The sequence below is a fragment of the Rana temporaria genome, chromosome 4, assembly GCF_905171775.1.
Source record: "Rana temporaria chromosome 4, aRanTem1.1, whole genome shotgun sequence".
Lineage (NCBI taxonomy): Eukaryota > Metazoa > Chordata > Amphibia > Anura > Ranidae > Rana > Rana temporaria.
In genome coordinates this window covers 326,233,625-326,246,745 of record NC_053492.1, presented here as the reverse complement: position 1 = coordinate 326,246,745, position 13,121 = coordinate 326,233,625, and the positions used below count along the sequence as shown (strand labels likewise).

Here is a 13,121-nt window from a genome sequence, read left to right as displayed (position 1 = left end):
AAGAACTGCAGGTAAGTAGCATGGTGCAAAAGCAGAATGGATTTCAAGGCAACTGTATTTTTAAAATGCTGAATGCACCTTTTTTCTGCAGGAAGCAAAGGCATGGCAGCCCATTCAAATCAATGGGCTGCTGTACCTGCACAAATGAGGAGCGCCAAAACATACATGTGAACCAGCCAGGCCCAAAATAAGCTGGAGGGGGGCCCAAAAAAAATGTTTGCCCTGGGCCCAAACCATATTAAAGACGGCCCTGGCTACTGTCCATGGATCTTTTATTAACTCTGCCCAAACCTGCCTGAAGTCCTTCAGTCTGGCTCCTGGGCGGGCATACCTTCGAAAGGACATCTGGTCCCCGTGGCAGGGGTCTTAGATTTTTGGAGTTTTAGGAAGGATGATTGTGGATTCTTCCAATTCTTCCTGTACTCTCTGCCGGGCCTGTATGACTTAGCCTCCCTATACCTGTCTGGGAGGATTTGTCTGGTGGCAGGTGGTCTTTGTTGCTTCGGCCTTCTGTCTGAAGGGATGAGACCTGACTTCCCGCCGGTGACCTTTGAAATGGCCGAGTGCCCGACTTGCCATGACTGAGCTTAACATTGCTCTTGATGTTGATTTTATCATGTCTACAGAGGCTTCTGCGACAAAATCGCCTGCAAGGCTAAGCTCCTGGAGAGCTGCGATTACTCTCTCTTGATCTGTTACCTTGGATACCAATTTTTCTGCGTTGGAGGACCAGCTTGAAATGGCTCTTCCCACTGCTGCTAGTGTTATTGCTGGTTTGCAGGCACCGCCTGCAAATAGGTAGGCACTTTTAAGATCTAGATCGATCTTTCTGTCCAGCACGTCTTTAAATGTAACCGCATCATCTATTGAAAGTGTTACATGCCTGGCGAGGCGCATCAGGCAAGAATCTACCACTGCCGGTGTTACTAGTGGGTTGACACTAGATTCCTTCAGCGGATACAGTTTGGCAAGCCTATTGCTGAGACTGGTCTTTTTCTCAGGTTTCTGCCATTCATCCTTGATTAGGTCTTCCAGTTCATCGATAAATGGGAAGGTCTCTGGCTCTCTTTTCAGATCCGGAAAATATTTTCTTGCTTTTTGCGAAGTTTCTTTTTCCTCTTCCCACAATCGATGGCTTCCTTCACTGATTTAACCAATTCCCGACGGCCGTACGACTATATACGGCCGCAGGGTGGTTCTACTTCTCTGGGGCGCCGTCATTTGACGTCCGCCCCTTTCCGCGTTCCCCGCGCGCGCAGTGGGGAACTGCTGTGCTGCCCGTGTCCCTTGGACACAGCCAATCACAGATCGCCGTGAACGGCCAATCGGAGTGGCCGTTTGCTAGGCGATCTGTGCGGCCAATGAGAGATGATCTCATATGTTTACATATGAGATCATTTCTCATTGCCGGCTCTCACAGACAGCTGTGCTGTCAGGGAGAGAGGAGACCGATCTGTGTCTCTTGTACATAGAGACACAGATCGGTCACCTCCCCCAGTCACCCCCCTTCCCCACAGTTAGAACACTATATAGGGAATACATTTAACCCCTTCCTCACCCCCTAGTGACTGTCAGGGAAGGCCCTGACAGTCACATTTATACAGTAATTAGTGCATATTTATAGCACTGATTGCAGTATAAATGTGAATGGTGCCAAAAATGTGTCAAAAGTGTCCGATGTGTCCGCCATAATGTCGCAGTGGCATAAAAATCGCAGATCGCCGACATTACTAGTAAAAAAAATAAATAATAAAAAATAATAATTGTGTCCCTTATTTTGTAGGCGCTATAACTTTTGCGCAAACCAGTCGCTTACTGCGATTTCTAGACTGAGGATTAAAAAAAATAAAAAATTGAGCTATTTATTATAGCAACAAGTAAAAATAATTTTTTTTTTCAAAATTGTCGCTCTATTTTTGTTTATAGCGCAAAAAATAAAAAACGCAGAGGTGATCAAATACCACCAAAAGAAAGCTCTATTTGTGGGAAAAAAGGACGTCAATTTTGTTTGGGAGCCACATCGCACGACCGCGCAATTGTCAGTTAAAGCGACGCAGTCCCGAATCGCAAAAAGTCCTCTGGGCAGGAAGGGGGTTTAAGTGCCCAGTAAGGAAGTGGTTAAAGAAGGGTTCTATTAGTGCAAAGTCGAAACCAGTGGAGACCTCTAATTCCTCATTGTCAGATAAGGGATCTGACTTTTTTGATGTGGAAGGAGTCGCAGGGAAAGTGCCTTGTGCAGACCTGCTTGTTTCAGACTCTGTGATTTGCAGGGGTGTGTCTCTGGCCAGATCTCTGTGCGTCTCTCTTTCTCTGGTCGCTTTGTCTAGGCACATGCGACAAGCCAGCTTGTCTGGAAGTGCTATGGCACTGCAGACCCAGCATGAATTCCCTGATGGGCGGATATGCTGAGAGGGAGGAGATCGTCTGCTTGAAGGAGACCTCCTATTATAGGAGTGTCTGTGCCTTGAATAGGATTTTGAGCGGCTCCTCCTGTGATTTGAGTGACTTCTGCCGCGGTCCAAGTGGCTTTGCCGGTGGTTTGAGCGGCTTCTTCTAGATGGCTCTTTTCGCCTTAAAACTGGTGATCTGGCCGACCTGATAGGGCTTGAAATAATTAAACAAATGTATCATAAGTTAACACAGAGTGACACTGTGGATACATCCAAATATAACACGTGCCGCATCCTCAAAGGAAGTTATAGAAAGAGAACAAAATAGGGGCTATTTTAGGACTTTGTAGGCACAGTAACAGACCATATTTTTGGAAGAATAGAAAAGTTTATTTAGAATCGTTCTAAAAAATCCTATGCATATCACAGTTATGTAAACATCCAAATACATTCGAAAAACATTGCATTAGCTGGTGGAGAAACCATACTGATATGACTTCCAGGGAAATAGATACATTCATTCCATAATGACAGAGATATCCTGGAAGTGTGGTTCACCACTTTTAGCAGTGTATATTTGATTGGAAACAATGGAGGCTTGACATGTTTCACGTTTGGACAACGCTTCTTCAAAAGCCTTGTTATGTGAACTATGCAGAGGAATTTTTTTTTTTAGAAAACAGATATAATCAAAAAATTATACAAGATAATAATAACATATACAGTGCCTTGCGAAAGTATTCGCCCCCCTTGAACTTTGCGACCTTTTGCCACATTTCGGGCTTCAAACATAAAGATATAAAACTGTAAAAAAAATTTGAAGAATCAACAATAAGTGGGACACAATCATGAAGTGGAACGAAATTTATTGGATATTTAAAACTTTTTTAACAAATAAAAAACGTAAAAATTGGGCATGCAAAATTATTCAGCCCCTTTACTTTCAGTGCAGCAAACTCTCCCCAGTGAGGATCTCTGAATGATCCAATGTTGACCTAAATGACTAATGATGATAAAATCCACCTGTGTGTAATCAAGTCTCCGTATAAATGCACATGCACTGTGATAGTCTCAGAGGTCCGTTTAAAGTGCAGAGAGCATCATGAAGAACAAGGAACACACCAGGCAGGTCCGAGATACTGTTGTGGAGAAGTTTAAAGCCGGATTTAGATACAAAAAGATTTCCCAAGCTTTAAACATCCCAAGGAGCACTGTGCAAGCGATAATATTGAAATGGGAGTATCAGACCACTGCAAATCTACGAAGACCTGGCTGTCCCTCTAAACTTTCAGCTCATACAAGGAGAAGACTGATCAGAGATGCAGCCAAGAGGCCCATGATCACTCTGGATGAACTGCAGAGATCTACAGCTGAGGTGGGAGACTCTGTCCATAGGACAACAATCCGTCGTATACTGCACAAATCTGGCCTTTATGGAAGAGTGGCAAGAAGAAAGCCATTTCTTAAAGATATCCATAAAACGTGTTTAAAGTTTGCCACAAGCCACCTGGGAGACACACCAAACATGTGGAAGAAGGTGCTCTGGTCAGATGAAACCAAAATCGAACTTTTTGGCAACAATGCAAAACGTTATGTTTGGCGTAAAAGCAACACAGCTCATCACCCTGAACACACCATCCCCACTGTCAAACATGGTGGTGGCAGCATCATGGTTTGAGCCTGCTTTTCTTCAGCAGGGACAGGGAAGATGGTTAAAATTGATGGGAGGATGGATGGAGCCAAATACAGGACCATTCTGGAAGAAAACCTGATGGAGTCTGCAAAAGACCTGAAACTGGGACGGAGATTTGTCTTCCAACAAGACAATGTTCCAAAACATAAAGCAAAATCTACAATGGAATGGTTCACAAATAAACATATCCAGGTGTTAGAATGGCCAAGTCAAAGTCCAGACCTGAATCCAATCGAGGATCTGTGGAAAGAACTGAAAACTGCTGTTTACAAACGCTCTCCATCCAACCTCACTGAGCTTGAGCGGTTTTGCAAGGAGGAATGGGCAAAAATTTCAGTCTCTCGATGTGCAAAACTGATAGAGACATACCTCAAGCGACTTACAGCTGTAATCGCAGCAAAAGGTGGCGCTACAAAGTATTAACTTAAGGGGGCTGAATAATTTTGCACGCTCAATTTTTCAGTTTTTTATTTGTTAAAAAAGTTTGAAATATCCAATAAATTTCATTCCACTTCATGATTGTGTCCCACTTGTTGTTGATTTTTCCCAAAAAATTACAGTTTTATATCTTTATGTTTGAAGCATGAAATGTGGCAAAAGGTTGCAAAGTTCAAGGGGGCCGAATACTTTCGCAAGGCACTGTATGTGGGCAAGTCATGCACAAATACTGAACCACCAATTGGGGAATGCCAAGCCAGGGATAAAACTATGCCCTGAGTGCCAAAAATGGGACAATACTGAGCATTATGGGGGCGTGAATAATATTATAGCAGAGGGTACCAGTAATAATGGGCCTTATTGAATACACTTGTGACTCAAACAGGGATATATATGAAACCACATTGACCGAGGAAATGGAAAACCCTTTAAAAGGAAAGAAGATATCAAGGCCCCAATAATATAGTAAAAGTGATACTTACTAAAATACAAGGACTGAAGTAAAAAGAAAGTTTTTCCTCTAGAAAAAACACAAAAAAAACTGATAGGGCTGTTCAATTTAGACAGCATTAGTGACAGTCTCTCTTTTTCGATCTTCACTGCTTACCAACTTCCCCCCTCTTACCTATTATGCTGGTGATGGTCTACCGGGGCAGCGACCTCCATAAGGAGTGATAGGTTTTCCCCCCTACAGAGAGAGTGGGAAGTGAGCATGTAAGCAGCAGTAAGGTGGGTTTAGAAAGGAAGAGAAAACCCCAGGGGCTTACCTGAAGGAGGAACAGCAGTGCAAACTATCCCACTGAAAAACGCTGGCAGAAACAGTGTTTTTTTGCAGAGAAAAAACAGCAGAGAAAGCTGGGATTTTTAAATTTGGCGCTCGGTGATTACGTCACAGCCACACATGCTCAGTAGTGTCGTGAGCAGACGGGCGCCATCTTGGAAGCTGGAATCCCCATAGAAGTCAGCATTGTGAGCCTGTAGGGGATGTTTTCAGCCTGTCTGCACATGCATGAATGTCACTGGACGCTCAGCGTCATGCCTGCAGCCTGCCGAGGAACTACAAGGCGCAGAAAGCCATTTTTTTGTGAAAAGGTTTCTTTTATACTGGAAAGCTGGAGGTCACTGTAGAGACCTATTTAAGGTCTGTGAGGAGCTGGCACGTATGTCTGGAGACCAGATCGCTGGAGGACTACAAGGCTCAGTAAGTGTTATTTAAAGGAGATGCTCCAAAGAGCTGGAGGTCGCTGCAGTATAAAGGCTGGTATCAGAGTGGGGTTCCTTCTATATAGTTCATTTAGAGGCTGTACAGGAGAGGACTTCCACCCAGGAGAGGCTAGAACCTGGCCGGGGCAAAAGCAGTAAGGGGTTCTTCATCTTGTCCTTCTCAGGTGAGGAAAAAAAGGAGAATATCTGGGCTGGGGCCCTCTCTAGGCTTAATAGTTAAACGGTCCTATCAGGTCGTGGGGGCGGAGTCACAACCCAAAGGTGTATGCTGCCATGATGCGACAGGAAAGAGAAATACACAGCAGGGCAAAAAAAGGGAAAATTTCACAGCTCCCATACAGGGCACACAGTTAGTCACACAACGCTATCTGCATTGCAAGAGGGATACAACGGCAGTACTCCTAACACCTGCTACCATGCAGAAAACAAAAATTCAGGCCATACTTACACCGGGACTGATCATCTCAAAAGCCTGCCCCATGATAAGACACTTATACCATAAGTAAGTCACATTCTCCACTCTCCTGGTGTACACCTCACTCACCCACCCTCTACCTCATTTGGGCAACGTTGCATCCTGGCCTAGGCCTAGGGCAGCACTTTGCAGGGGGGCAGGATGGAAAGAGTCCCCGCCGACTTGTGCTACACTGTTAGTGTAATGCAAGCTGCTTCTAATTTTGAATGTCCTATCATGCTGGACCACAAACCTATATGCTATATGTTTTCTGCTGCACCATTGGCATGGTTATATCTTCTTAGTCCTCTCCATAAAATTACCAGAAATTTGTTCCTGAAGTAGAACTATAGGCAACACTTTTTTTTTCATTTTGGATAGAGTGATAGCCGATGTTAGTTTATTTTTTACCGCCACTGCCGCTGACACTATCTTCTGTCCTGCTGATTTCCTATGAGGATACGATGCCCCCCTACCATTTTTTACTAACCCCCACAGAAAGGGTAGATTTGGTGTTGAGTTGGACTCCTCGAGCTGCCTACTCTTATTTTAAACTGATAATTAACCAGCTATTGGCAACTACTAATTTACAGGTGCTGGATTTGGGACTGATCTGAGGTATGAAGGTGCATGAATTTGGGTGACCTGAGGTTTGAAGGTGCAGGAACTGAGGTGATCTGAGGTGTGAAGGTGCAGGAATTGGGGTAATCTGTGGTGTGAAGGTACAGGATTTCATGCAGTAATTTCAGATTAATATGAGGTGCAGAAATTAGGGCTGATCTGAGGTATGAAGGTGCAGGATTTGAGGTGATGCCCAAAAATGTGAGTTCTTTTATTTTCATATGATATTGTTATTCAAATTTGCTAGTTGCTTAACACTAGGGATGAGCCGAACACCCCCCCCCCCCCCGTTCGGTTTGCACCGGAATCTTCGAACGGACCGAACGTCGACATTTAGAACCCCATTGAAGTCTATGGGACTCGAAAGTTAGAATTCAAAAGTGCTAATTTTAAAGCCTAATATGCAAGTTATTGTCGTAAAACGGGTTTGAGAACCCGGGTCTTGCCCCAGGGAACATGTATCAATGGAAAAAAAAGTTTTAAAAACGGTTGTTTTTTCTGGAGCAGTGATTTTAATGATGCTTAAAATGAAAAAAAAAATTGAAAAATCCCTTTAACCACTTCCATACCAGGCACTTAAGCACCTTGAATTCCAAGCCAATTTTCAGCTTTCAGCGCTGTCGCACTTTGAATGGCAATTGCGTGGTCATGCTATACTGTACCCAAACAAAATAGGCGTCCTTTTTCCCCACAAATAGAGCTTTTTTTTGGTGGTACTCGATCACCTCTGCGATTTTTTTTTTTTTTGCGCAACTAAAAAAAGACTGCCAATTTTGAAAAAAATCATGGGCCAAATTCTCAAAAGAGATACGCAGACTTAACTGCTGTTCAGCCTGCGTATCCCTGTGCCTAACTTTGGAAACGATTCTCAAAAGGCTTTTTCCAAAGTTAGGCAGAAAATCTGACATGTGTAAGACACTTACACGGTCAGATTTTAGGATGCAGTACCGCATCCGCCACTGGGGGCATTTCTCATTGAAATGCAGCTTTGCGTATGCAAATGAGGACTTAAGCAGATTTTCAAAGCATTTCAGCACTTTGATTTCTGCCTAAGTTCCGAATTTGCCGGCGCAAAACTAGGGCTGGTTTTATAATGTGGAAAGTTAGCCAAACCTTGTAAAGGCCCATTCCAGCGACGGCATTTGGTATACATTCCTGAGGGAGAACTCCACGGCAATTTTTAAATTCAAAACCGGCATGGGTTCCCCCCCAGGAGCATACCAGGCCCTTAGGTCTGGTATGGGTTGTAAGGAGACCCCCCCACGCCGAAAAATTGACGTAGGGGGTCCCCCTACAATCCATACCAGACCCGTATCCAAAGCACGCTACCCGGCCGGTCAGGAATGGGAGTGGGGACGAGCGAGCGTCCCCCCCCTCCTGAGCCGTGCCAGGCCGCATGCCCTCAACATGGGGGGGTTGGGTGCTCTGGGGCAGGGGGGCGCACTGCGGGCCCCCCCACCCCAGAGCACCCTGTCCCCATGTTGATGAGGACAGGACCTCTTCCCGACAACCCTTGCCATTGGTTGTCGGGGTATGCGGGCGGGGGCTTATCGGAATCTGGGAGTCCCCTTTAATAAGGGGGCCCCCAGATACCGGCCCCCCACCCTAAGTGAATGGATATGGGGTACATCGTACCCCTATCCATTCACCTGGAGGTAAAAAAAGTAAAATGTAGTAAACACACAACACAAGGCTTTTTAAAATAATTTATTATTCTGCTCCGGATGCCCCCCCTGTCTTCGTTATTAGCTCAATTACCAGGGGGGGCTTCTTCTTCCGCTCTCCGGGGGTCTTCTCCGCTCTCCGGGGGGGGCTTCTTCGGACTCCGGGGGGCTTCTTCCATCTTCTCCCCTCTTCCGCTGTTGACTCGGCGAACCCCGGTTCTTCTGCAGCTCTCCGGTGCCTTCTTCTTCAGCGCTGGCTGCCTGCTATGTTTGTGTGTTAGCTCGATTTCAAACAGGCAGCCGGCGCGGTCTTCTGTGACGTCAGGGTCTTGTCTTCTATTCTTCCGATGTTGCCTCGTCGCCTGTTGTCGCTGTAATGATGGAAGCGCGCCTTGCATCACATTTATATAGGCATCACCGTCCCATCATGCTCCGGCAGGTACCCACGTGGTGGGTGCACGTGGGTAGGCACCCACCACGTGGGTACCTACCGGAGCATGATGGGACGGTGATGCCTATATAAATGTGATGCAAGGCACCGATGGACATCGATGAGGTAGTACTGATGGGCACCGATGAGGTGGCACTGATTGGCGGCGCTGATATGGGGCACTGATGGGCACTCATAGGCAGCACTGATGGGCACTCATGGGCAGCACTTATGGGTGGCACAGATGGGCACTGATAGGTGGGCACTGGGCATGGATGGGAACTGTGGGGTGGCACTGATGGACACTGTGGGGTGGCACTGATGGACACTGTGGGGTATCCATGTTGCCAGTCAGTGCCCATTTGTGGGCACTGATTGGCATCTTTTTTTTTACTGCCTTTTTTTTATTTTTATTGCCCCCTTTTTTTTGCCCTTCCCTGGTGGTCCAGTGTGGCGATCCGAGATTGGAGATGCATGGTGTCAGACTGAAAGTGATTAAATATCGTACCTGCCTGTTAAGTGGCACGTGTTTAGAACTGTCCCTGCACAAAATGAGATTACTATAAGAAAAAAGTCATTTGAAACTGCTTGCGGCTTTAATGTAATTTCTGGTCCCTGCAATATGGATGAAAATCATTGAGAAAAATAGCATGGGTTTCCCCGCCCCCTCCCCCCAGGTCATTACCAGCCCCTTTGGCCCTATATACTTTGAACAGCAGTATACAGGCGGTGCAAACAAGACAGGGACTGTAGGTTTGTTGTTAAGTAGAATATGTTTGTAATTTTGAACTCCAGCCATAAAAGCCACCCTGGCTTTGGCCAATTATGGCTCTCAGTTTTTTGCAAGCTGTCATAGTGCATGCTTGGCCAATCATCAGCCAGCAATGCACTGCGATGCCGCAGTGAATTATGGGCCGTGACACGCCACGCGAATTTGGCGCGAATGGCCCGTAACGTTCATATTTCGTCAAACATACGATGTTCGAGTCGAACGTGAGTTTGACTTGAACACGAAGCTCATCCCTACTTAACACCATGTTTTACCGCATCAGGTAACACCAACCCTAGTGGTGCCACTGGATTGGAGACTTTTCTTGTAACGGCAATAAATCTATGTTTGAAAATGTAAATATGTTTAAAAATAGTAGAATATAATGAAAAAAATAAAAATAAAGCCCAACACTGCTCAACCCCCATACATGAACACACAAACATATGCACACCTAGGCCCAGATTCTCAAAGGGCTTATGACGGCGCAACGCCATGTACGCCGTCTTAAGTCCTAATCTGGGCCGTCGTATCTATGCGACTGATTCTTAGAATCAGTTACGCATAGATATCCATTAGATCCGACAGGCATAAGTCTCTTACGCCGTCGGATCTTAAGTGCAATTTTTTTTGGCCGCTAGGTGGCACTTCCGTCCTTTTCCCCGTCGAGTATGCAAATTAGCTAGATACGCGAATTCCCGAACGTACGCGCGGCCGACGCAGTAAAGTTACAACGTTTACGTTAGGCTTTTCCCGGTGAAAAGTTGCCCCTGCTATATGAGGCGCATCCAATGTTAAGTATGGCCGTCGTTCCCGCATCGAAATTTATAAATGTACGTTGTTTGCATAAGTCGTCCGTGAATGGGGCTAGACGCCATTTACGTTCATGTCGAAACCAATGACGTCCTTGCGACGTCATTTGGAGCAATGCACCTGGGATATTTTACGGACGGCGCATGCGCAGTACGTTCGGCGCGGGAACGCGCTTCATTTAAATGCTACACGCCCTCTACCCGCCAAATTTGAATTAGGCAGGCTTACGCCGGGTGATTTACGCTACGCTGCCGCAACTTTACACGCAAGTGCTTTGTGAATAAAGCACTTGCATGAAAAACTTGCGGCGGCTTAACGTAAATGACATACGTTACGCTGCCGCGGAGATACGCCAGATGTACCAGAATTTGGCCCCTAGTATGCATGTTCATACATAAATTCCAACCCAAATATCACTGTGCATACTGAAGTCAAAGGTAAGTATAATTCTGGGCCAAATGTATGGTTAGATTCAAACTAATGAGCTTTAAAGGGGTTGTAAAGGTAAAAAATGTTTTCCCTAAATAGCTTCCTTTACCTTAGTGCAGTCCTCCTTCACTTACCTCATCCTTTGATTTTGCTTTTAAATGTCCTTATTTCTTCTGAGAAATCCTCACTTCCTGTTCTTCTGTCTGTAACTACACACAGTAATGCGACACTTTCTCCCTGGTGTGGAGAAAGCCTCTTGAGGGGGGGAGGGGGCGAGCAGGAGTGTCAGGACGCCCACTAACACACAGCTCCTTTCTCTATCTGCAAAAGTAGATAGCATCCTGACCCACCTGCTCGCCCCCTCCCCCCTCAAGAGGCTTTCTCCACACCAGGGAGAAAGTGTCGCATTACTGTGTGTAGTTACAGACAGAAGAACAGGAAGTGAGGATTTCTCAGAAGAAATAAGTACATTTAAAAGCAAAATCGAAGGATGAGGTAAGTGAAGGAGGACTGCACTAAGGTAAAGGAAGCTATTTAGGGATTATTTTTTTTACCTTTACAACCCTTTTAAGAATTGAAGAAAAAGCTGCACAGTCACACTCCGTTATAACATCTTTATTGAAGACAGTAAAATCCAACGGTTACAAAGACATCAGAGGCACAGGGACACAAAAAAGGCTTGTTACCATCGGTTAATTGCCTAAAGCGGTGTTTACTTGTTTTTAATGAGCTTTAAGGTTGACATTTTTAACATTTTAAAACATAAAATTCATGTTATTTAGTAGTAAATAACTATTATTTACTATTTAGTAGTAAATAACTCCCACATCCCTACTGTTCCAATATTGGAACAAAAGGTATTAATAGGTTAAAATGTTGCCTATGATCAGTTTAAGGCTGATGTTATTTTCTTTTATTATTTTTTTGCACTTTTGCAGGCACACTCAATTTTCAGATTTGTCATATTTGGTATCTATTTACTCAAACCATTCTTACCTTATATATGTTACAAAAATAGGAATTATATTGTGTTTTAGTGTACTTTTGTGAATATCACATGATGAAATAATGTTGCAACAACCATTTTTTTATCCACGTTTTGCTTTCAGAAAATATGCATGTGGGTGTAAAATTCAATAGCAAAATGGATAAACATCTTTGTTTTGTCTCACAGATCATTGCTCCACCTGAGCGCAAGTACTCTGTTTGGATTGGGGGCTCCATCTTGGCTTCTCTGTCCACCTTTCAGCAAATGTGGATCACAAAACAGGAATATGATGAAGCTGGTCCATCCATCGTTCACCGCAAATGCTTCTAAATGCATTTTCTGTCTCAGATCAAAGGGATTTATAAAATGTACAATATGTCTAAACAGCCATGTAACTATACAGATAGCAATACCTGTAATTTTTTGCCACATTATGACTCTAAAATATAACGTGTACATAAATTATAATTTATTTTAAGATGTTTTGCAATTTGGAAATCACTGAACTAAAGCAAAAGAATGTCACAATGCAATAAATGGAGTCATGTATGTCACTTGTGTACTTATTAGCTACAGGGCCTCATTCACGCAGGGTGTATGAATCTGTGTCCCTTGCAGGGGCGTACCTAGAGCATTTGGCACCCGGGGTGGATCCTATATCTGCACGCCCCCACATTAAAATATAAAAACACCCCACTATGCCCCCTGCATACCTCTGCATCCTTTGTCACTACTGTGTACCCTCTTCTCCAACTGCATCTCTGGACCCCTTTACATTACACAGCACCCTGCGTCTCTGGACCCCTTTGAGTTACACAGCATCCTGCATCACAGCACCCCGCACCACTGGACCCCTTTACACTACACAGCACCCTGTATCTCTGGACCACTTTACATTTCACAGCCCAGTGCACCACTAGACCCCTTCACACTACATAGCACCCAGCATCTCTGGACCTCTTTAAATTACACATCACCCTGCATCTCTGGACCCCTTTACATTACACAGCACCTTGCATCGTTGGACCTCTTTACATTACACAGCCCACTGCACCCCTTTACATTACACAGCCCCCTGCCTCCCTGGACCCCTTTTACATTACACATCACCATGCACCTCTGGACCCCTTTACATTACACAGCACCATGCATCTCTGGACCCCTTTACATTACACAGCACCCTGCATCTCTGGACCCCTTTGAATTAC

General features: G+C 44.8%; 1 protein-coding gene across 1 annotated transcript in view; it reads left to right on the top strand.

Annotated features, from left to right (window-relative positions):
- Positions 1–12,438, top strand: part of LOC120937456 (actin, alpha cardiac muscle 2-like) — a 35,447-nt gene extending 23,009 nt beyond the window's left edge. The window contains exon 6 of the mRNA XM_040350708.1: positions 12,100–12,438. Coding sequence (XP_040206642.1) covers positions 12,100–12,243 — 144 coding nt within the window. The 3' untranslated portion in view covers positions 12,244–12,438. The remainder of the gene's footprint in view (positions 1–12,099) is intronic.
- The last annotated feature ends 683 nt before the right edge of the window (positions 12,439–13,121 follow it).